The sequence below is a fragment of the Pistacia vera genome, unplaced genomic scaffold, assembly GCF_008641045.1.
Source record: "Pistacia vera cultivar Batoury unplaced genomic scaffold, PisVer_v2 Contig507, whole genome shotgun sequence".
NCBI lineage: Eukaryota > Viridiplantae > Streptophyta > Magnoliopsida > Sapindales > Anacardiaceae > Pistacia > Pistacia vera.
Window position 1 is genome coordinate 1301671 of NW_022196343.1, and position 25227 is coordinate 1326897.

Consider the following 25227-nt stretch of genomic DNA (forward strand, 5'->3'; position numbering starts at 1 on the left):
TTATATATGGCGGTGGACTTTCGAAGCATCATCGTGCGGCGCATGTCAACTGGACCCAAATCAAATTAGAGCTTCCACATCATCACTTGGCTGCTTCAGGATCAACCAATATGAATTTAAAGAAACTGAAGCTTATATGAGATAAAACCACGCCTCAAGTTTCAGAAACTGAAGCCTATATACATACAATATTATAAATAAAAGACAAACCCAGCATCTTATATGAGATAATATAAAGTTAAAACATACAATGGACAATGGAGTAGACTATTAGTTGGATAAGTTTATGGAGTACAATGCAGTTACTGAGGATATTGATTAATTAGAATATTGTCCAATTTGCTACTAATCCAATGCAATTAATATAAGCTATCAACCATTGAGCTAATTAACTTAATGATATACTTTTAATGTGGTGTCTTTACTTAATTACCTATCTTTTACGATTCTGATCTACAAATTCATTAATGCATATTTATTATCACAAATTAATTGACTACTGAAAACAAAACGACGTGAATGTAGAGATAAAATTATACCGAGCAATGTGAACGTATATACATACTACTCAGCTATTAATTAATATATCTGTATAGATCAAGATCAATATTATTTTACATGATATTACTCACCAAATCTACCCATTTTAAATCCTAAAACAAAAATTTCCACTTATAAAGTTTAAAAACTAATCTTCTCTTTACACCTATAATAAACAAATTCTATATCAGTATAATTATTTTCTCCTTTTTCTTCATTCAACCAGCAAAGTCCAAGTGGTTTTGATTTATTTTCTTTCAATTTATGTGCCAATGATTTAAAAATATAGAATTGGACTTGGTCCAATTGAGAATGAGCTGGGCTTAATTAAGTAAAGGTGAGTTTAACTTTAGTAAAGCCCAACCAGGTAAAGTCCAGTAAAGGAACTTTAAAGAGGAAGCTGATTGGTTATAAAAAGACTTTAAGGCCAACCAGGTGACTGTAAAACTTTAAGCCTTGTTTTACTTGAAGCCTTGACACTGTGCAATTACCACCGTAATCCTTCTCACATTTTTTCTAGCTTTTGAAAGAAAGAAAAGCAGGGGAAGATGAATAAATAAAGCAATATTATAAATATATAAATATAAGCCCTAATGACGTAGAAGCTCAAAAGCTTTTGACAATGTGGGTTTAAACCTATGCACGTCTAATTTCACATTCTGTCTCTCCAAGTACATTGACTTCACTGCACCCCAACCCTGCTTATGAACTACCATTGGATCTCTAAAAATTACATGCTCAATTGGATATTCTTTTATCAGAGAGCTTTCTTTCACCCCAATATTATACTCCAAGTATCTTATATTCATGTCTTTTGAAGGCTCCGCAAAGTCAGCTCTTGCCAGCCGCTCGATCTTTCCCAGCGGAACTATTTGAATCAGAATTGCATTTTCAGGGAGGAACACCATGTTTGCCAGTCCAGCTCCATGCACTCCCATCAACACATCACAAGAATTCACTAATGCTGCAAATTTTGTTAAATCTGTTGAAAGATTAGCCTCTGCTACTACTACTTCATACCCCAAGTTTCTTGCTGATTTACTTATTCTACCCACATTCACAAATGCTCGCGATTTTCTCCTTGTTATGATTAATAACCGAGGCCTTCGATCTTGATCACTTTCTCGCAATTTTATTGCTTTTGTTCGCTGCAAGGAGTACGTGCTTCTCAGGAAGCGTCTGAAATCTTTCATGGATACTCCGGCTGGGGATTTTGAAGGGTCAATGCTCAGCTCTTTGTGATATTTCAGGCCAATAATCACACTTGAGAAGCAATGGACATTCTCTTGTTTATCAATGTCTATAATTTCATACCTTGAAAGATTCTCAAGTATTCTCCGGAACTTGGAAACCCACCAGGGTTTATAATCTGTTACAAGAAACTGAACTTCCCCATTAAATTGCTGAGAAGTTATATACAGAGGAACCACTAAGTCGCTAAAATCATGAAAATGATTTCCTGAAAATCCTCCAAGGGAGAAAAGAATGGCTGGAACACTGTGATTGAGTTTACAATGATGAGTTTTATTATAACCTGTCAGCGAATTTACTGACCAATTCTTAACAAGCTCCATTGCCACTGAGTTTTCTTTTCTAGAGTAAGGCCTTATTTTCCATGAATAATTTCCAACCTGAAAGCCTGATTGCAATGAAGCTATAGAGACAGTGGAAGATTTCCCATGAACTCTTATGTCGCCAGTGATCTCGCAATAATCTGATCTTGGTTCCAAGAAATTGCATGTTGGCTTGACTTTCTCTGTCTCACCCTCTGCACTTCAGTAATATAATGTTAAAAGGTGAATTATATCATGTGTTTGGTGGCTAGAATGAAATATTGTGCATAGCTAAGTTCAAGTAAACTTGGTAGTGATTGTGACAATGCAAATTCATAAATTTATGTATTTTCAGGTTTCCTAGTATCATACCTAAATACCTTGAGATTTTTGTATCATTGATCACTTTCACTGGCATTTCAAGACTAGCATCTATTGGTATCTTCTGCAAACTCACTGCATCACAAGAAGTGAATAATTTAAGAAAAACTGAATTGTTAAAATATCAATTATTTTAATGACTTGCGCATGATATAGGATTTATAACTAATTGAAAATGGTACTTACAAACTGAAACTTGACACAAATAATGCTTGAACACAATCCAAATGCCGAATGCCATAATCAAACTTCCAGTAGCTCCATATCCCAACTTCTTCTTCTCATTCTTGCCAAAGCTTCTTGCAAATATCGAGATATACGCCATCTTAATTTTCTCAGAACTCAGTGCCACATTTTTCATTTTTGAGTTAAAAAAGGGGTCTTGCGATCATATATAGTATTTGCTTAGAGTTAACTCCAAACACTTAAAAGATGACTTGAAAGGGACTTATGAAATTGGCAATCATCATTTCGTCTATACATTTACCTTTTGTTTGTAGTAAAGGGACTTACGCAATTGTTTATAACGAGAATAAATTGCCGGCCATAGATTAAAACCTTGATAGGAACGAGCCAACCAAAGTTTGTTGACAACAATCATGATTGATATCATTAATGAGGTTGTTGCTTGTGTTATACTTCAATGCACAATCATTTAGGGTGAAAATCTGAAGGGGATTCCTTAAAGCTGGTAGAACTTGTATTTCATTAAGAAAACGTTTACTACTGCAATTAAAAGGGGTGATGCTTACACACATGATTGATTAATGGGCCTTGCAGGATTAAGCTCAATACCAAAGATTCAGTTGGGTATGAAGGCGAGTGCGATTCGGATATAATCAAGAGTAACGTAATATTTATTACATTTTAAATCGAAATCCAATCTGACCTACACTTAGGCCCATACCAACCATATTTACTCCTTCAGCTACAAGATACAAATCAGACTGATACCAACTTGAAATCCAATTGGACCTAAATTTAAGGCCCATACTGACCCAATTGGATGAAACACATAATAATAGCCATGACCTCATGTTGCATCAGACAGAAGCATTAGCTTGAGTTCAATCACACTTGCAACATTCTTGGCTCCTACGCATAAAACAGGATGATGCTGATCCGTGGTGTGTTGTTTGATCATGGGATCATTGGGTTGCCTCTCTTGGGTAGGTTCAAATTCTAGTCAAAGTCGTAAAACCAGCCCTGAATGTTATAACTGGTATATCTCCGGACTAGACCTGAGAAATGCAGCTTACAACCCTGAACTGGCCATCCTAAATTAGAAACTGTTATAAACAAAGAGCACGATGCATGCTACTAAAGTTTATGCTCAAAGAAAGTCCAACATCAGATTCAGAACAGCATATGGGCTAATATGAATGAGAGACATAAACATCAATAGACGGAGTACTACATAATTTTAAAATCCTTCCACCTATCGAATACAATTCTACACACAAGGATAAAAGATTTTAACTGTAAACAGAAAGAAGCATGATCTACAAACATCTTTTCACATAAAAAATAAGATGCTCAAAGAAAACTGTTTGCTTTTCCCAAATTCCAGAATGAGATCAAAATTTATAACTTCTACGATGTGTTCGGTGATCATCTGCCGTGAAGAAACATTTCCTTAACATTCAAATTCAAAATGCACGTGTTGGCAGTATCTCTACTTATTACGTTTTGCAGCACGCTTCCCTTGGCCCTTCGTGGGTGGTCCCTTGCCACGCCGCTTGAACATTTCAAGCTTGGATAATCGCTCTTGTTCTTGACGGGCCATCACAAGTGGGTCATCCTTTTTTATATCATATGGGTACCGCTGTGAAATTTTGTCACCAACTGAGCTTCTTGCGTAAAATCTTGTGGGGAGATCTTCGTCCTGTTGGGTTAAGTAAATGTCTAAAGATCCTTGCCCTAGCTTCATTCACCCCTGTTATGACCGCTCCAGCCAACACGCTCTTAAGGCTATTGCCACTCATCCTCTCCACTACTTATTTAAAGTTTATGTTACGTTGATTTCTACCTTCAGCACCTCTGCACTAGAAGATAAAACATAGAACATTTGGAGAAATTAGAAGCTACTTTAGGTCAAAAACTATTTACAACAATGTAGGATGTCAAATGGAAAACTTCCAGTTGAAGCTTTAAACAACATACAGAATGGTTGTTAAAGTCAACAGGGAAAGCCAACACATCAGTAGATTTATGTCCTAAGTGTGTTTCAGAGCTTGACAATAAATTTGAGAACATTACTCAAAATCTAGTAGAAAAGGAAATGTCTAAATATAGATATTGAGCTCCATGATTTAACAAACAAAGGAAGCATTTTTTCGTTGGAATGAATCAGCCAACCTTAAGTCATGGTGTTAATTGAATAACTTCCCAATGAGGCAACTTATTCACAGTTTGATCATTCTCCAATTAAACACAACCAATAAGCAAAGCAACATGAATAAAATAATTGACAGTGATAACTAAATAAGAGATCTGATCTTTAAGTAAAGTGTTGCATATTTAATATAATTCACAATATTGCTTCTCAAAGCTTGTGCAACAGTTCATGAATTTTGTTCAAATCAAGGAAATTGAACTACATCCCAGTCCAGGGAGAAGCTAAACCATGCATCCAATGATTTTTAATCAGACATAACCCATTCACATCCTGCTAAGATGGGTAAAATTAGTTTGGGATCTTTAATACATAGTTGGCAGCTCAAACATGTTACAGTCCAATTAAAACATAGAACTCCTGACCTACTAACTGTTCAGTTAAGAAAGAGTAGAGAGTTCTAACAAAAATCTGTTTTCTAGAACACGTACAAACCAGACCAAGAACTCATCAAGGAAAGGAACTTCCCATTGTCTTTCTTAAAGTGGCTGGTGCACTTATGATCCCATATTTGGAGACTTAACTGGGGAATTTACATTCTTAGGTTCTACGATTTAAAATGTCATTCCAAAAACACAATTCTGTATAAACCAAGGAACTTAAAGTCAATTCTAAGTAATAACAAAGAAAAAGAAAAACTCTAGAAAGCTTGCAATTTGAAATTTAGAATACTAGGTGTAAAAAGAAAACAAAAAAAGAAACACCAAAGATAAATGGGTAGACTTTAACCAACTTAATTTCCTTCGTTTGAAACAATAAACAGAAAAAAAACCATTCTAAATAAAACATCTCCAGAAATTTCCTGTACTTCCCAGCTAAGAGAAAATTGCATAGGACTCCAAAGAGAGAGAGAAAACGAAGTATACCAACACATTACAAACTTAAAAATGTATACTTTTTACATATATAATCCAGCAACTCTTGAATTCTCTTCCAATTCAAAATTTGGGGCTCACGCCAACAAACACAAGATGAATTTATGAGCAGGAACTCATTATTCCAAGAACTTGTTAATTTAAGCAAGATGCAGATCCATATTCCTCAATTGAAGGATAAATACCTTAATTTACACATAAATCACTACAAAAAATTGACCTTATATAAGAAATGGGCAATCCTCCACCTGCAATGAAACTCCCTACAAAAATCTTCAATCTCCCCAACTGTAATTTAAGTAATTAAACTGAATGTGTTTTATATCCCACCTATGAATCTGTTTAAGAAGCCTAATTCATGCAAATTTTGTCAATATTGTACTTAGATAAATACAGGTCAACTCCCAAGACAAGTCAGCGGAATTTAACATACAATTCTTCAACAATGCAAAGAATAAAAATTTAATGATATGCAATCAAGTAACTTCGTACCTTAAACTAAGATGATCCACTGTTGTGTTATTCAGCTAAACGGAGCAGCAGGACACGCTCGTTGAGCCAGCAGAAATAGGTGCTTTCAATAAGTTTTTCGCCATCTTTATGTTGAAGGGATAAACTATCAAGACGTTACCTAAATTTTCATATACTATTAATAAGCCCCTACATGTTTAGAATTATTTACAACATCCACTGTAATTAATTAACTATCGTTCGTCTCCTTGCTATTCCTTTAAACCAACATTCACCTTTTCGAAGCAAATTTTAACACAAAGTCCAAGCCATGTGATAAACAAAGAAAGCATGCCCTTCAAAAATTTAATCACCATTAATGAGGAAAACGACATGTCACATTGTCATTGTCTATAGAGAGCCGTGTCCAACAAAAACTCAAAGACCTTTTACCGTTTGTCGTCTATATTATTCTTAACCAAAATTTCCTGGGTGGCAATAATAATATTAATTGCTTGGAAGACAAACTTGCCGCCAGGAGGAAAAGCCAAAGCATGTGACCTCTGCAAATTGCCATAAGCTAATGCACTAGTGATGTAAGGTGGAGAGATATTCATATTTTTATAATAAACCAGGCTTCAAATGCAAATGATTATTCTTTAAAGAACTAATCAGATTTGTAAATGTTGACAAAGTGAGGATATCAGGATTTTTTATGATAGCAAATCAAATCATGCAACGTCCACCATTTGTCTTCACCTACATTAATAATTTGATTCTCTTGTAAAGTTGATTTATTAACTCTTTCTTTAAGGTAATACCTGAGCAGATTAAGCCATTGAATTTGAACATGGACAAATGACACCAATGGCTTTTTTTTCCTTCTTATTACTTTAGGTTTTTTTAATAAAATCCAAAGCCAGTCTCAAGTCCAAAACATATGGCTGTCGTAAGTTCTTACAATTAATTGCGAAGGGCTAACAAGAAACAACACATAGAAGATAATAACTTTCCTGGTGAAAAATGAAAGAATAGAGAGATACAAACCAAAATAATACTAAACACAAAAACTATAAACAGTAAAGAGATATTTGTCACCAACTGAGCTTCTTGCGTAAAATCTTGTGGGGAGATCTTCGTCCTGTTGGGTTAAGTAAATGTCTAAAGATCCTTGCCCTAGCTTCATTCACCCCTGTTATGACCGCTCCAGCCAACACGCTCTTAAGGCTATTGCCACTCATCCTCTCCACTACTTATTTTAAGTTTATGTTACGTTGATTTCTACCTTCAGCACCTCTGCACTAGAAGATAAAACATAGAACATTTGGAGAAATTAGAAGCTACTTTAGGTCAAAAACTATTTACAACAATGTAGGATGTCAAATGGAAAACTTCCAGTTGAAGCTTTAAACAACATACAGAATGGTTGTTAAAGTCAACAGGGAAAGCCAACACATCAGTAGATTTATGTCCTAAGTGTGTTTCAGAGCTTGACAATAAATTTGAGAACATTACTCAAAATCTAGTAGAAAAGGAAATGTCTAAATATAGATATTGAGCTCCACGATTTAACAAACAAAGGAAGCATTTTTTCGTTGGAATGAATCAGCCAACCTTAAGTCATGGTGTTAATTGAATAACTTCCCAATGAGGCAACTTATTCACAGTTTGATCATTCTCCAATTAAACACAACCAATAAGCAAAGCAACATGAATAAAATAATTGACAGTGATAACTAAATAAGAGATCTGATCTTTAAGTAAAGTGTTGCATATTTAATATAATTCACAATATTGCTTCTCAAAGCTTGTGCAACAGTTCATGAATTTTGTTCAAATCAAGGAAATTGAACTACATCCCAGTCCAGGGAGAAGCTAAACCATGCATCCAATGATTTTTAATCAGACACAACCCATTCACATCCTGCTAAGATGGGTAAAATTAGTTTGGGATCTTTAATACATAGTAGGCAGCTCAAACATGTTACAGTCCAATTAAAACATAGAACTCCTGACCTACTAACTGTTCAGTTAAGAAAGAGTAGAGAGTTCTAACAAAAATCTGTTTTCTAGAACACGTACAAACCAGACCAAGAACTCATCAAGGAAAGGAACTTCCCATTGTCTTTCTTAAAGTGGCTGGTGCACTTATGATCCCATATTTGGAGACTTAACTGGGGAATTTACATTCTTATGTTCTACGATTTAAAATGTCATTCCAAAAACACAATTCTGTATAAACCAAGGAACTTAAAGTCAATTCTAAGTAATAACAAAGAAAAAGAAAAACTCTAGAAAGCTTGCAATTTGAAATTTAGAATACTAGGTGTAAAAAGAAAACAAAAAAAGAAACACCAAAGATAAATGGGTAGACTTTAACCAACTTAATTTCCTTCGTTTGAAACAATAAACAGAAAAAAAACCATTCTAAATAAAACATCTCCAGAAATTTCCTGTACTTCCCAGCTAAGAGAAAATTGCATAGGACTCCAAAGAGAGAGAGAAAACGAAGTATACCAACACATTACAAACTTAAAAATGTATACTTTTTACATATATAATCCAGCAACTCTTGAATTCTCTTCCAATTCAAAATTTGGGGCTCACGCCAACAAACACAAGATGAATTTATGAGCAGGAACTCATTATTCCAAGAACTTGTTAATTTAAGCAAGATGCAGATCCATATTCCTCAATTGAAGGATAAATACCTTAATTTACACATAAATCACTACAAAAAATTGAACTTATATAAGAAATGGGCAATCCTCCACCTGCAATGAAACTCCCTACAAAAATCTTTAATCTCCCCAACTGTAATTTAAGTAATTAAACTGAATGTGTTTTATATCCCACCTATGAATCTGTTTAAGAAGCCTAATTCATGCAAATTTTGTCAATATTGTACTTAGATAAATACAGGTCAACTCCCAAGACAATTCAGCGGAATTTAACATACAATTCTTCAACAATGCAAAGAATAAAAATTTAATGATATGCAATCAAGTAACTTCGTACCTTAAACTAAGATGATCCACTGTTGTGTTATTCAGCTAAACGGAGCAGCAGGACACGCTCGTTGAGCCAGCAGAAATAGGTGCTTACAGTAAGTTTTTCGCCATCTTTATGTTGAAGGGATAAAATATCAAGACGTTACCTAAATTTTCATATACAATTAATAAGCCCCTACATGTTTAGAATTATTTACAACATCCACTGTAATTAATTAACTATCGTTCGTCTCCTTGCTATTCCTTTAAACCAACATTCACCTTTTCGAAGCAAATTTTAACACAAAGTCCAAGCCATGTGATAAACAAAGAAAGCATGCCCTTCAAAAATTTAATCACCATTAATGAGGAAAACGACATGTCACGTTGTCATTGTCTATAGAGAGCTGTGTCCAACGAAAACTCAAAGACCTTTTACCGTTTGTCGTCTATATTATTCTTAACCAAAATTTCCTGGGTGGCAATAATAATATTAATTGCTTGGAAGACAAACTTGCCGCCAGGAGGAAAAGCCAAAGCATGTGACCTCTGCAAATTGCCATAAGCTAATGCACTAGTGATGTAAGGTGGAGAGATATTCATATTTTTATAATAAACCAGGCTTCAAATGCAAATGATTATTCTTTAAAGAACTAATTATCAGAGTTGTAAATGTTGACAAAGTGAGGATATCAGGATTTTTTATGATAGCAAATCAAATCATGCAACGTCCACCATTTGTCTTCTCCTACATTAATAATTTGATTCTCTTGTAAAGTTGATTTATTAACTCTTTCTTTAAAGTAATACCTGAGCAGATTAAGCCATTGAATTTGAACATGGACAAATGACGCCAATGGCTTTTTTTTCCTTCTTATTACTTTAGGTTTTTTTAATAAAAGCCAAAGTCAGTCTCAAGTCCAAAACATATGGTTGTCGTAAGTTCTTACAATTAATTGCCAAGGGCAAACAAGAAACAACACATAGAAGATAATAACTTTCTTGGTGAAAAATGAAAGAATAGAGAGATACAAACCAAAATAACACTAAACACAAAAACTATAAACAGTAAAGAGAAAGAACAAATACTTACGATTTTCTCTTAATTCATCCAATTAACAGACTACGTCTAACAGAATCAATATTATTGTAATATTGTCTCGACCCTCGCTTTTACAATTAATATAATTTATCCTATGATTTGTTATCATTCATTAGAAGATAAAAGTATATTTATATATTAGATTTAAAAGACTAAAGCCTAATATTATAAAGATTTCTATTCTTAAACCGAAACCCAATAATGAATTAATAACTTACACCTGCCCTGCCCACTGACCAGGCAATAGGCCCCAAATGTGGTACACAACTCCAACTAAAAACAAGTGTTACATTTGAAACCAAGTCAATGCTGTGGCTTCCTTTATATGAGGCTGTAGAATTAACAGGAGAAACTGTAACTCTTCTATACTCTGTTTTATTTCTCTCTGCAGGAAGAACATGGGGAGAGAAGACCAGAAACCATCTCTGAATTCTCCATTGATTGAAATCTCTGAAGAAACCTATCAGGGTTTCAGCAGAGACAGAAACAATGGAACTTGCACCGAAAAGAAGGTTATTTCTGAAGAAGTGAAGAAGCAGCTATGGCTAGCAGGGCCTTTGATCTCTGTTAGCTTGTTACAGTATTGTTTGCAGATGATATCTGTGATGTTTGTGGGTCACCTTGGCAAGTTGCCACTCTCTGGTGCTTCCATGGCCACATCTTTTGCATCTGTAACTGGTTTCAGCTTGTTGGTGAGTTGAGTTTGGTTTATTAATTTTACATATATGTTTCGGCTTTGTTACTCATTTTGCATACTAAATATAGAAAATTGCTGTGTTTTTTCTGCAATAGTTATTTATAGTTAATCTAGCCATCTTATTTTGCCATTTTTAAAGCTTAAAGGAGACAATAGGTATGTTCTTGATTTGCAAATGCAGTGAGCCACTGACTATGTACAATCTTTAATTTATTGGATAGAAATACAGTCATTTCTCCACCCTCTCTTAAATTTTGTGGACATGAGTTATCTTAGGAGTGAGTTTAGTGTTATGTTTATCATGTTTTGTTGTGACATGTGGCTTAAATGGAGTCACACTTCAGCTTATAGAAACAGGATTCATTCATATTGCTTTACAGAAACGTTTATACTAAGGATTACAACAACAGTTAAATTGATTCAGATTGATATACTTTAATGCAATTTAATCCAATTCGGCAATTCATATAGTTAAAGGATACAGTATCATCAGTAAATCGATAGCATAACAATCCTATATAAAAGTAAACCATGAAAGAAAAAAAAAAATTATCAGGGTGTGAAAGCATGCAAGAGGTTTATTCGTTTTTAAGTAAGTACGTAACTTAACGAGAAATTTTCTTACCTGTACAATTTGTTAGATTTATGCAAACTAAAATTAAAGGTAACTATGGTTATTTATCAATAAATTTGTTACATGTAGTCGTCCTGCTTTTTGCTTTCACAGTATGGTCCCTCGAATACAAATTCCTAACTCCAACCCTGCATATCAATTGATAAGTTCTTAATAACGTGTTAAGACCTTCCATTGCCTTTGTTGTTGAACAGTTCATGTGATAATTAGGACAGATAAGTTGAAATAGAAAGGCAATTTGGTAAAAACTGTGAGTTACATTGTTGAGAGTCTAAGGGACTAGATCAATGGTACCCCTTTAAGAGATTTCTATAGATAAAATCAACGTTTAAATGTACTTAAGTATTGAATAAAACTTGAATTTTTCAGTTTTTTATTGTTTTAATAGATGGGAATGGCAAGTGCATTAGAGACGCAATGTGGACAGTCATATGGAGCAAAGCAGTATTCTATGCTTGGAATACACATGCAGATAGCCATGTTTGTTCTTTTACTTGTTAGCATTCCACTGTCTTTTATTTGGGCAAACACAAGATCCATTCTTATTGCTGCGCATCAAGATGTTAATATATCAGAAGAAGCAGGATTATATGCTCGTTTCATGATCCCTAGCCTTTTCGCATATGCTATTCTTCAGTGCCTTGTACGATTCTTGCAAACGCAGAATATTGTATTTCCAATGATGCTAAGCTCTGGAATTACTACTTTGTTACACATACTTGTATGTTGGATTCTGGTTTTCAAGTCTGGTCTTGGAAGTAGAGGAGCTGCCTTGGCAAATTCAATCTCCTACTGGATAAATGTGATACTTTTGGCAATTTATGTCAAATTTTCTCCTTCATGCTCGAAAACTTGGACAGGTTTTTCGATGGAGGCCTTGCACAATATTCTCAATTTTATTAGACTTGCTATTCCTTCAGCTGTTATGGTCTGGTAATTAGCATGTTTCTTCTCTTTGCTCTATGCGGTTGTTTAGTGAAATTTAAACAAGAATCAGAATAGTCTGCTATTAGAATGCACAAACACTTTGTGTAAGATCTTAATTTAGTTGTTCACTTTGAAGCTTGGAGATGTGGTCATTCGAAATGATGGTTCTCCTCTCTGGTCTTCTTCCTAATCCAGAATTAGAAACTTCAGTGCTTTCCATAAGGTTAGCTTTTATTTCAATAGATTAAAATTTTCCAAATTTATTTGCTTGTCTTGAAACAATTATGCAATTTGTTACTTCTTTTAAACAATGGTGTATTGTTGGTATATTGTTTTGCTGACCGAAATTTTGCATTTTCCAGCCTTAATATAGCTGGAACAGTTTGGATGATCCCCTTCGGACTTAGTGGTGCTGTGAGGTGAGTTGCAAATTAAGGAATTACACGTTTGCGTTCTGAAGTTTGTAACAGTTGATCTACAATCATATTAACTATTAACTATTTCTTCGTAATGAATCTAATATACACTTAAATCGATCAAATTGAACCCATTAATGTGTTAATGTTGGTAATTACAGCACTCGGGTCTCCAATGAATTAGGAGCAGGAAATGCAGAAGGTGCACGTTTAGCAGTACGTGTTGTCCTAGTTGTGGCCATTACTGTGGGCATTTTGGTTGGATCAGTCTTGCTTTTGATACGCAACATCTGGGGTTATGCTTATAGCAATGAAATAGAAGTGGTTAAATATGTGTCCTCCATGATGCCTATTCTTGCAGTGTCAAACTTTTTAGATGGACTGCAGTGTGTTCTTTCAGGTTCTTATTGCCTCTCAGCTTTTACTCAATATGAAAAAATAAATCTATATATACTGGTAGTATAACTATCTTGATTGTGTTGGATTAGGCAATGCTAGAGGATGTGGATGGCAGAATATTGGTGCATATGTTAATCTTGGATCATATTACTTGGTGGGGATTCCTTCTGCTGTTTTGCTAGCCTTCGTTCTCCACATAGGCGGCAAGGTAAAGGGTCCCAGCCCATTATTTTTTATTACAGGATTTTTTCCGTATTCACTTAATTGCAAGTGTGTAATATCTTTGTAACACAGTGTACTGCATATGTACTACTCTGCAGGGGCTTTGGCTAGGTATTATATGTGCCCTCATTGTGCAAGTGTCGTCTCTTTTAATTATTACTATTCGCACTAACTGGGAGCAAGAGGTACGACACATTATTTTTCAATGTACAAGTTATGATTTTTATGCGTTTGTCATCCTAGTTCTCCCAACATATATATCATTTTACATCTGATCACTGTCTTCTCGTTCTTGTTCAGGCCAAAAAAGCTACAGAGAGAGTCTATGACTCTGTAATCCCTGTTAATACAGTGTCCTAAAGCTGATTTGTCAACAAGAGTTGATTAATGAAAGGTGGAAATTTAGAATAATAATGTGTTAATATTGTATTAGGTAACAGACTAACAGCATGATTTGGCACAAATGGGTGCTTTGTTGAGCCTGCCTATTAAGTTTTCTTATATAGCGTTTTCCTCAAATGTAAGTATCTGAATCATCTTCTAATGGCTCAGAGAAAAACTGGTTTTGGTTAATGATGTAAATTAATACCTCGTTCTCTTAATTTTTCATAACTTAGGTGATGACAGTGTTTATTCTCTGCTGTAAATTACACATATCTCAGCTGTCAGGTCCATGAATGGAATCCTCATGGCTCTTATCTATGTTTCAGGAAATGGAAAAGTTCAAATATCAGTAGTGTCAGATTTTATCAAAAACCACTTGCTTCCACACATGGGCAAAAAAACATTAACTTGATATCTCTAAGGAGATTGGTTGGTAGAATTGACCAGACTCAGGAGCATATATTTGTCACTTTACTTAACTAATGAATTGCCCCTGCAACCCTTTAATAACTCATCTTAGTATGTACAAAGCTTCAAAGATTCCAAATTGAAGAAAATGAGGCAGCATGTGCAAATCAGCCCTTTACCATTCAATCTATAGAAAGATGGAACACGTCTCTCACCAGAAACTTATTATTATGTTACTAGAGGTGCTGATCTTGGTCCAAGGGACAAAATAATTTTTTAAGAAAATTCTGTGTAGCAGTTTTCTGACATAAGACAAATCAAGACGTTAGTAGGAAAGAAATATATATTTATATATTATAAACTTACTCTCCATGCTCAAAGAAGAAGAGAAGGAAATTATGGGGAGTGAATGTGAAAGGTCTTCTTTAAGATTGGCTCTGATTCAAACATCTGATGGTTCTGCTTCTGCTTCTGGATTCAGTAAAGAGAGAATAAGTAGAAAAGAAGATGGCATTGTGAGGAAGTGAAGAAGTAGGTATGGCTGGCAGGGCCTCTGATATTTGAAAGCTTATTAATCTACTGTTTACAGGTTATATCTGTGATGTTTGTGGGTCATCTTGGTGAAGTAGCTTTCTCTAGTGCTTCTCTGGCCAGTTCCTTTGCCTCAGTCACTGGTTTCAACTTGTTGGCGAGTTTGATTACTTTCTCTGTTGCTCTCTTGAATAATTGTTTGAAGCTTTGTTATCTCANAGGTCTTCTTTAAGATTGGCTCTGATTCAAACATCTGATGGTTCTGCTTCTGCTTCTGGATTCAGTAAAGAGAGAATAAGTAGAAAAGAAGATGGCATTGTGAGGAAGTGAAGAAGTAGGTATGGCTGGCAGGGCCTCTGATATTTGAAAGCTTATTAATCTACTGTTTACAGGTTATATCTGTGATGTTTGTGGGTCATCTTGGTGAAGTAGCTTTCTCTAGTGCTTCTCTTGCCAGTTCCTTCGCCTCAGTCACTGGTTTCAACTTGTTGGCGAGTTTGATTACTTTCTCTGTTGCTCTCTTGAATAATTGTTTGAAGCTTTGTTATCTCAGTTTAGAGCCCAACCTGTATTCTCCATTTCAATGTGTTTAAGTTTCTTATTTTACCAAAAATGTTATATTATCTATGAATATCACATCATAAACACACCAGTTTAATAAAATCATGAAATATATATATATATCCTTATTATCTTTATTTTATGAAAAGTCCAGCATCATTGATTTCAGGACTAATAATATTAATTTTTAGTTCACTCAACAAAGAGTTTTAGTTCTTCAACACAATGTAACGTTAATTTTTTTACTGAATCTTGTTCAAAACCTGGGTTATGTTTGAATAGATAGGAATGGCATGTGCATTGGATACTTTCTGTGGGCAGGCATATGGGGTAAAACAATATCAAATGCTAGGCATACACTTGCAAAGAGCCATATTTGTTCTTTCACTCATCGCCCTCCCTCTGGCTCTAGTTTGGGCAAACACTGCAAAAATTTTAACTGCAATGGACCAAGATCCTCACATATCAAAAGCAGCAGGATTATATGCTCATTACATGATCCGGAGCCTTTTTGCCTATGGTCCTCTGCAGTGCTTTGTCAGGTTTTTCAGAACACAAAAAAAAACATAGTATTCCCATTGATGCTAAGCTCTGGAATAACAACTTCACTGCATATGCTTGTGTGTTGGATTCTGGTGTTTAAATCCGGTCTTGGAAGTAGAGAAGCTGCGCTAGCAAATTCAGTTTCTTGTTGGATCAATGTGGTATTATTGGCATTTTATGTGATGTTCTCTTCTTCTTGTGTGCTAAAACTTGGACAGGCTTTTCTAAAGAGGCCTTGCATGATATTTTTGCCTATCTTCAGCTGGCTATACCTTCAGCTGCAATAGTGTGGAAAAATTCTAGCTATCTTTTCCATCTCCAAATAGTTACATTCATTTATGTTCAAATATGATGAAATATGTGAATAAATTAGTGATATGATTTACCATGAAACTGTTGAACAGCTAGGAATCATGGTCATTTCAGATGATTGTCCTACTAGCAGTTCTTCTTCCTAATCCAGAGTTAGAAACTGCAGTGCTTTCAATCAGGTGAGTGTTGGATCCAAAGAGTTTTCATGTTAATATTTTCATTCTGACAGTTGATAAAATTTACATGCAGCATTTAAGAATTAATCTTTCAATATGATAAGTTTCACATTATTGTTCAGCCTCAATACAACTTCAGCTATTTGGATGATTCCCTTTGGCCTGAGTGGCGCTGCGAGGTTAGCTACCTGTCATATATATATGAGTAGTAGACTTTTAATAATAAAGCATACAACTAAATGATAAAACTAATTCCGTTTGTGATTTATCTATCTTTGGACGTGTGTGTTTCACGTTTAGCAGTATGCATAGGCTTAATCCTGACTATTACTGAGGGCATTGTGGGGGGAATAGTATTGGCATCGATCTGCAATAAATGGGGTTATGCTTATAGCAGAGACACAGAAGTGGTCACATATGTAGCAACTATGAATCCAATTCTTGCAGCTTCCACCTTCCACCTTCATTGATGCTCGCCAGTGCGTTCTTTCAGGTTTGTTTAACAATCTCTGCACCACCCTGGTTGCCTTGCATTAGATTAGAAACAATTTTCAACAGTGAAACAAAGTGTTTTGGTGAACGATTAGGCGTAGCGAGAGGATGCGGCTGGCAGAAGATAGATGCATATGTGAATCTTGCTTCATAGTATTTGGTGGGACTTCCAACTTCTGGGTTACTAGCTTTTGTTTTCCACATTGATGGTAAGGTAATTAATATTTAAACAAATCTTTATTATTTTCTCATTCTGGTTGAACCTTTGGAAACAAATTAAATGCAAAGCAAAGTAACTGATGAATTTGACGGCGGTTAATAGGGGCTCTGGTGGGGATCATCTGTGCAATCTTTGTTCAAATGCTATTCCTCCTTATTATAACTGGAATCTTAGAAGTGAAATCTCTCTCTCTCTCTCTCTCTCAATTGTCTCTTATTTCCATTACTTTTCGAAATATACTTGTCTATTCCAAAATCGTTTTTTAAATGGTAAAAACGTTCACAAACTTTGCTTTCTCTCCCATATTCCTTCACTAGTAACTGCATTTTATCTTCTTTATTGTTAGGCAAAGAAAGCTAAGGAGAGAGTGAGCGAGTATGGAACATAATTCTGAGCATCTGCCTTCAAGAACTTCCAATTATTGTTACAGCATCAAACATTCAACCAGACACTTTGGGGATCCGTTTCTTTTGGTCCAACCGTCTTTACAAAGTATTATAATGCACAAAACAAATTATTAGCAACATTACACAGCTCAAATCTTATCACAAATTTTCATCTCAAACTGATGCATCTCTGACTCCCTCATAAAATACCAGTAACCAATGTAATAAGAATCTGGCAAAGCTTCAGCATGTCACCAACTAGAGAAAAACAAGGTAGAATCAGTAAATAATATTCCGCTTTATATAATAAAACTGAAGTGCCCACTAACACAAGTTCAATTTTCCCCAAATGTCAACTCTCATTAAACAAAAATTAAACGCCTCAAAATTTGGCCTTACATGGGCTAGTATACAAGTTCTATTAGAATTTGGAGTAACAATTCTTTTTCTTTACAATTATTTTTGAGTCCCACTTCAATCTCAAAAAAGAATGAATTTCTACTTCAACGAGAATTGATTCCTCTTGATGATCTCAAGCCACATAATAGACGAAAAAGTGCTTGCATACAGATATGAGAACAGGTTGGAGACCGCCAAATAAATATAACAAAATTCAAATTCATTGCATACCTCCCAGATGAGTGATGACTAATAATACATCCCTTGAACATAAAAAATCTGGGTACGAATAACATTAATTTAGTTTTCTTATTCTGGGTGTTGGAATTCAAGATCTAGTTTCCTCTTTAGATGAGATCTGTCAGCACTGCAAATGAAAAGAGAAAATGAATCAGATGACACTATCATGTAGAAAGTACATTGAAGCACACAAGGTCTAAGGATCAAACTTAGGGACATTTATTTTTCTTTCTATATAAGCCTGGGAGGATTGTGTGGTAAAATTAAATAAAAATATAAGTACAAAGTTTAAAGCTCCATCCTCACATTGAAACACTTTTCTTACACATCTAATTCACTTTATGCATGCGTTGGGAAAAATATTATGACTCATGATCCAGAAGATAATGCTTTACCTGTTAATTGTAGGTCTACTAGGGGGTTTTGATGCAAAGATTGAAAAATCTATTGACATTGGCACTTGTTCATTCCTGCCAGCAATGTCACCATCTGCCTGTTTCACTTCACCAGCATGCTCCTCAATCTTATCAAGTCGGTGAGCATTTCCTTCAAATCCTTCACGTTCTGGCATCACTCTCCTTGACTTTCTCGGTGGTGAGAACACAGTAGGACCCTTTTGAGGGTTAAAATCTGAAGCTTTAGACCGCTTAAGAGCAGGTCTAGGAAGTTTCTCTGGTTCTGTAGGCAGTGGTGCAGAAGAGAAGTACCTAGATTGTAGACCAGAGATGAGAGCCAAAACTAACAGGAACAGGAAAAGAAAAAAAAAAAAAAACAATGGAAGAGTTTTGCATACCTGTGCTCTAGTGCCTGCTGTGCTGTAATTCTAGCTTTCGGGTCGTAAGTTAACATCTTCGATAACAAATCTAGAGCATCATCACTGGCCGTTGGAAATAATGAACGCAAAGGGGGTGCAGCAACATACTGGTATTCCACATAATCAGGAAGGTATGCTAAATCAGGCCACTGAGAAGGTGTTGCAGTCCCCAAAGCAGCAAAGATCTTTCCCAGTTGATCAATGTCGCTTGTCCCCTATACAATATTAAATATTATAAAAATGATCAGATAAAAGAAGACAAGATAGTTCAACAAAAACGAAATTAACCTGTTTTCTGTTAAGAGAAACAAATAAGGGGTGTGAGACTCAATGCCTCGATTAGAAAGTCAAGGAGTGATCAGGCTGTTACTAGTCACATTAAAATAGGCTAAACTATCTCGTCAACGATAACAGTGCTTTGGGAAGGATAACAAAAGTGAAATTATGTTTAAGTCCAATTTATTTTTATCAAATCCCATGTTTGAAATCAATTAATACTTTAAAATTCAATTAATTAGAAACTTCAGATGTTTTTGGTTTGACAACTTAACTTTTGAAATAAAAATGAGAATGAAGCATTCTACAGTTATAATGCGATAAATTGACTGAGTTTCAGGTAACCTAAATGCACATCCTATTCATTAAAAGCATTCTAGATATAGTTAACCCTAACATGCTGCCACGAAAGTTCTTAGCTGCTGATGTCCGTGGAAAACTGGAAGAAATCAGAATGCTGACTATGAAATCAATCATTGTAGCATGTTTAAATACACAAAACATAGAAGTACAAAGAAACACAATCAGTAATGTCAGAAGGATTCAAACAACCATCAAGTAACTCCTTGAGTATCAAAACCACATGATTATAGGTCAGAAGATACAGCAACCATACCAATATAAAATCACTTTTACCTGCAGAAATGGTCGACGGTTGAGAAGTTCAGCAAATATACAGCCTGCAGCCCAAACATCCACCCCAGCACCATACTGTTTGGCCCCAAACAACAGCTCAGGTGATCTGTACCATCGAGCAAACACCTATACATAAATGATAAATGCCATTAGCTCAGCTAAATTTCTAAAATTACCACTCCATTCGCCTAAAAGTTGTGAGATGAAAAAAACCACAGTAATACACTATCAACTTCCAAAATGAAAACTCCAACACTATCAACTCAGGAAAGATTAAAAAAACAATATTTTTTCACTCATCAGATTGAAAATTTACTGTTATAGACTTATAAATCAATAACACTAACCAAATTAATAAGCTACCATGCAAACAGCACACAATAAATAAGCATGGTCAGTATCAAATTTATGTGAATAAGGAAAATAAAAGTGGGGGGGAAATCCTCAAACACTTGTCACTATGTATACAAAAAAAAAAAAAAAAAAAAAAAAAAAGCTAAGAACATATGCCTCATATTATCCACTGCCACCATTTCACATCCACGGTTAATAAAAATTAGCTTTAATATTTCAAAGATCAGATGGTTTGGACTAAACAGTTAGGACTGTTAACTCAACTATGTGCAACAATAGAAAGGACCAGCAGGCAATTTTAGAAGAAACGCATACCTGGTGAGTAAACCTCGATCTGGCTCCCGAGATGCGTGCTAAACCGAAATCAGCAAGTTTAAGCTGTCCATTGGATCCTATCAACAGATTATTTGGCTTCATATCCCTGTCAAGCACAAGAAGGATACATTTGAGATCAATTCTGGCATTCATTGGTTTAATCAACCAGGCACAAAAGGAAAGACCTATCAAAACCATTTCTTGTGGCAAAAAGCAAGCCCTTTCAGTCATCTGCATTTAAGTTTTATGTCAGCTGGTGAAAGAAATATATTGGTGTTGCGAATAACCGTTTCCAGTTCAGTCTCCATGATTCAAACACAAGATGCAAGTTTCCCTTGTGAGGAAATGCATCAATTAACCATAATGTTTGGATCTTTCAGTTCTTTTAGCAGCTTTATTCTCTTAGTGCAGTAAATTCACTCCCTCCTTTTGCTTTCCAAGCCGAATTTTCTTGATTGCAACTGTCTGTCCTGTCTGCAATCACAACACATTTTTTTTTTTTCAAAAACCATTCTATTTCTCAAATAAAAGGATTTATTGAACAATTGGCACTAAAGTTGTAAAATCAAAGTCATAGATATCATTTATATAGGTTACTTAAGATTAATCAGTGATTTTACATATGATTGGTTAAGTTTACTGGCTAAATCTTATTGGAAAATAAGAGAAAGAGCAATACTATTATTTATTTCAAATTAAAATCCAGATTGTAGTCCAATTACCATTACAGTTTCTTCTGTGATGGAATCATAGCATTCAACAATTAACAGATAGTAATATCCTTTAATCGTCTGTTTATTTCTAGTTTATTTTATTTTTTTCTAATAAACAAACTACATTTCATTAAATAGACCACGATATTTCAAATACAGTGGTAACAAGCAGTCCCCTAAATCGAGTCATATCAAATAAACAGACAAACAACAAGGACTGCAGCTTCCGATTCAGAGTGAATGAAGAAAAAGGAATACCTCTGAACTCAAACCATGACCATAGTGAAGCCAAAAGAATGAACTATATCCCACAATACTTCAACCAATTACAATACAACTGAATTCTCTTCAACCAAGATGCTGAGCCCTAAACCAGCCCAACATCTAGGGCACCAAACCAACTATCATCTACCTAAATATGCTTTTCTCCACCACCATGCCCTTCCCATAAAAGCTTCCTCGTTAGTTTTCAATCTTTTTTGGCACTTATAACAAGAATATTCTAAAAGAGAACGAAAAGTAGGTAAAATTGGCAATACTGCTGGCACCCATTAGAAGATATTTTAGGGAAAGGGAAAAAGATATATAAATTGAAAAAAGAAAAAGGCCTTGCAATTATCTAATCTTTTCTCTACCCTTTCAACCACCTACTCCCCAAACACTCAAGTCTCTATACTATGTTAAAACATTCAACAGTTCTTCCAAAATTCAAATAATTCACTCAGAAAGAGGCAACTAAAAGAATTAAATTCTTGATTATGATACTTAGATTAATCAATTGAACAGAGCCTTCACACTCAAATAAGCGTCATTAAAAGAAGTCCTTTCCCATGACAAAGGCAACAAAAGAAATAACAAAACACAGTTGAGTTGCTTAATTTTCTGAATATAACATTCTAAACAATAAATTCAACCGTTTTAGATTTTCCCTTATAATCCTTTCTTATAAACCGAAACGAATAAACGTATAGTATCCTATTTGCATTTCTAAATAGCTCAAAACTAAGCAATGACAAACTTAAAAAAATGAAAAAGCTAACCATCATAAATTACCCAATTCTCTTCATTAGCTAAATCTAATCACCGACCAAACTGACAAAAATAAGGGAAAATAAAAAAAACAAACACATAATATAATCGGAAATAAACGGCTAGGGTTTTACATTGACTTTACCTTCGTATCAATAGCTTTGTAAACGACACCGTCTGTACCTTCACCGAGCACTTCGCGCTTGAGGTACCTATCGGCGACTTTCTTTGACAGATCGACTTCTGTCATTGTGTTTCTTATTTTCTAAATATTATTGTTATTCAGGTGATATATGTGTATGTGTATGGAATGTCAGGTTTGAGAGTTTTGTGGGCAGATCATTTTGAGGAGAAAATATCTGAGAGAGTGGGATTGTGACGTGGAGTTTGAAATAAAGAGGTTGGAAGGTTGAAGAGAAGGGAGTGAAGGTAAGGGAATAGGAGAAGAAATCCCAGCAGTTGAGTTATTAGTGAAAGAGTAAAGCCAGTTAAGCAAGCCCAAGGTGCATTGAATGTAAATTTTGTATTTTATTAGGGGTCTTTTTGTAATAAAACTTGTACTTGGTTTATTATGGATTTATGAATCAAACTCCTCATACATTATTATCATCTTCAAGACATATATATTAACTAAACGAGATTTCTCCGCTTATTATAAATATATAAAATGTGGTGTAACATCAAATATTATATGGTTGTAAGAGTTTGCTCACAACCATTACACATACAAGCATTAATAATATGAAAATTACATAAGATGGAGTTAATTAATTATTAGTAGGGAATATTAGCATGAGTTAAGGCATTCTGACAACATTCTGGATTATATCGACAACAAAATGGAATTCCAACTTCACTTATTTCAATCAATGTAGCAACAACTAAAACCACCATTATTATTATCTTCAACACAACAACGTTCATCATTGAGCTTGGAGTCACTAACAACTCTTTTTAATGCATGAATATGATAGAATAAATGAACATGTATGTATATATAACATACTCCTTACTATACTTAGAATAATTAATTAACTGCATTTCTTCACATATTTTTTTACATTTAAAATAAGTTACCATTAACCACAACCACCCTAACAAAAACTAATTATGCAACATATTTATACTTGATCATCTCAAATCCCTATTTATTATTCCTGGAAATAAAACATTCTCCTGAAAATCTTTTTATAAAATATTGTTGTCACTCTCTCCTCTTACACTATATAAAATCAAATAATTTGATTCAAATTCCAACTTATAAACATGTGTGGAAAGAGTTTTTTAAAGCTAATTTTTGCACAAAATTTAGTTATTGCTTATATATCCTGCTTCCTTGTTGATGAAATGATCAATGAATATCCTGTATATTCTAACAACATACCTTACTGTGAATTTTATATATCAAGAATGGGGTTTAGGTATTTTTTGTTTAATGAATTTTGCAAAACTACAAAGTGACTTGTTGAAAGTTGAAGCAGAAAACGACCAGCTAGAATTAATATAATATTTTTTAAACATTATTGCATTGCCATTAGCAAATCACTTCACATTAATTTTCCATCAAATTGAGTTGATGAGCATGGGCGAAGTGAAGTTGATTGGGTCAACTATAAGCCTATTCTGCACTAGAATTGAATGAGCTCTCAAACTTAAAGGGGTTGAATATGAATACATAGCAGAAGATTTACAGAACAGGACTTCAATCCTTCTCAAATCTAATCCTGTGCATAAGAAGGTTCCTGTGCTCGTTCACAATGAAAAACCCATTGCTGGATCACTGGTAATTTTGGAATACATAGATGAGTTGTGGAAGGAGAAGCCTTTGTTGCCTGAAGATCCATGTGACAGAGCTTGGCGACAAGGTGGTCTGCTTCTTTCTTCTTTGTCTTCCACCATTCTTCTTCCGACTCTTCAACCATGGCCATCATTGCCTTCACCAAAACAGGTTCATCTTTCAACAGTTACTTTTATCTCACCTTCTGTCGAACTCATTGATCTTACTGAAGATTTTTGGCAGTTCATCGTTGATATATTTTTTTTATAACTAGGCATATATACAAGCAATGTCACAAATATAACATTGAAGGTCAGCTCCAACAAGATATGAACAAAATTATAACAAGCCACAACAGTTAACTCGAAAGGAAAAACCACTGATCACAAGTAGGAACGACATCAGTGGATTTGCCTGAGCTTATTCTTCAAGGATCGGCAAACACTTTACGGTGCATGAAGATTGAAAGTTGTCCCAACTTAGAAGCAATACCGGCCATCACTTCAAACGCTGGAAATTATAAGATGCTGGAGGTTGTCATCTCTTCCAGAAGGGATCCAACACCTTACTGCCCTCAGAAAACTGAAGATTAAAGACTGTCCTCCTCTGAGTGAAAGCTGCAGACGCGATGGCTCAAAGATTGCTCATGTCCGATGTTAACAAAATGTAATTGGAAGAACTGAAAGCAAATGAAAAGAAAAGAAATACTCTCTTCTTATTAATCATTCGTTAGTACATCAATATACATATATATAACTTGTAGAATAACCGTTTAACTATCTCTAACTAAAACACTAACAAACTCTGACTAAAACTTCCAGCTCAACACTCAGCATAACTAATTTTCCCAGCTCAGCTTCTCCTCTGTCAACTTGCTTCTTAACAAACTCAACACTCCCCCTCAAGTTGACACTTTGTAGATGTCCTTAATACCAAGCTTGGCCATCAATTTCTCATGCTGCTATACACCTAAACCTTTAGTCAAAATATCTGCAATCTGATTTCCAGTTGCAATAGACCCTGTGCATATGACTCCTTGCTGATTTTTTTCTCTTGTAAAATGGCAGTCAATCTCAATGT

The 25227-nt window shown here is 34.8% G+C and overlaps 3 protein-coding genes and 2 pseudogenes across 3 annotated transcripts; 2 read left to right on the forward strand and 3 right to left on the reverse strand.

Moving 5' to 3' along the window:
• Positions 1-1089: 1089 nt before the first annotated feature.
• On the reverse strand, positions 1090-2826 carry LOC116106001 (beta-1,2-xylosyltransferase XYXT1-like). Its single transcript, XM_031392369.1, has 3 exons — positions 2661-2826; positions 2466-2549; positions 1090-2308 (listed from the first exon to the last, which is right to left on the reverse strand). Exons 1-3 carry the CDS (start codon positions 2797-2799, stop codon positions 1131-1133), a joined length of 1401 nt encoding a protein of 466 aa, XP_031248229.1. The 5' UTR covers positions 2800-2826; the 3' UTR covers positions 1090-1130.
• A 1181-nt stretch (positions 2827-4007) lies between these two features.
• Positions 4008-9368, reverse strand: LOC116105973. Its single transcript, XM_031392340.1, has 3 exons — positions 9213-9368; positions 7297-7495; positions 4008-4319 (listed from the first exon to the last, which is right to left on the reverse strand). Exons 2-3 carry the CDS (start codon positions 7433-7435, stop codon positions 4150-4152), a joined length of 309 nt encoding a protein of 102 aa, XP_031248200.1. The 5' UTR covers positions 7436-7495; positions 9213-9368; the 3' UTR covers positions 4008-4149.
• A 1316-nt stretch (positions 9369-10684) lies between these two features.
• Positions 10685-14194, forward strand: LOC116105963 (protein DETOXIFICATION 16-like). The gene is made up of 8 exons (XM_031392326.1): positions 10685-10978; positions 12006-12550; positions 12681-12767; positions 12907-12963; positions 13122-13360; positions 13449-13567; positions 13680-13766; positions 13882-14194. The coding sequence occupies exons 1-8, from the start codon at positions 10685-10687 to the stop codon at positions 13939-13941; spliced, it is 1488 nt and encodes a 495-aa protein (XP_031248186.1). The 3' UTR covers positions 13942-14194.
• A 577-nt stretch (positions 14195-14771) lies between these two features.
• On the forward strand, positions 14772-17596 carry LOC116105929 (annotated as a pseudogene).
• Positions 17597-17870: 274 nt separating this feature from the next.
• On the reverse strand, positions 17871-22857 carry LOC116105992 (annotated as a pseudogene).
• Positions 22858-25227: the final 2370 nt, after the last annotated feature.

What these genes read in the sequence shown, in the direction of transcription:
- LOC116105963 (XM_031392326.1), top strand. Translation starts at nt 10,685, where the DNA reads ATGGGGAGAGAAGACCAGAAACCATCTCTGAATTCTCCATTGATTGAA. An exon ending in ACTTCAGTGCTTTCCATAAG is followed by an intron (nt 12,768 to 12,906) that starts GTTAGCTTTTAT and finishes TGCATTTTCCAG; the next exon opens with CCTTAATATAGCTGGAACAG. An exon ending in GCACTAACTGGGAGCAAGAG is followed by an intron (nt 13,767 to 13,881) that starts GTACGACACATT and finishes GTTCTTGTTCAG; the next exon opens with GCCAAAAAAGCTACAGAGAG.
- LOC116106001 (XM_031392369.1), bottom strand. Translation starts at nt 2,799, where the DNA reads ATGGCGTATATCTCGATATTTGCAAGAAGCTTTGGCAAGAATGAGAAG. An exon ending in TTTGTGTCAAGTTTCAGTTT is followed by an intron (nt 2,550 to 2,660) that starts GTAAGTACCATT and finishes CTTGTGATGCAG; the next exon opens with TGAGTTTGCAGAAGATACCA. An exon ending in AAAAATCTCAAGGTATTTAG is followed by an intron (nt 2,309 to 2,465) that starts GTATGATACTAG and finishes ACTGAAGTGCAG; the next exon opens with AGGGTGAGACAGAGAAAGTC.
- LOC116105973 (XM_031392340.1), bottom strand. Translation starts at nt 7,435, where the DNA reads ATGAGTGGCAATAGCCTTAAGAGCGTGTTGGCTGGAGCGGTCATAACA. An exon ending in GATTTTACGCAAGAAGCTCA is followed by an intron (nt 4,320 to 7,296) that starts GTTGGTGACAAA and finishes CAAGAAGCTCAG; the next exon opens with TTGGTGACAAAATTTCACAG.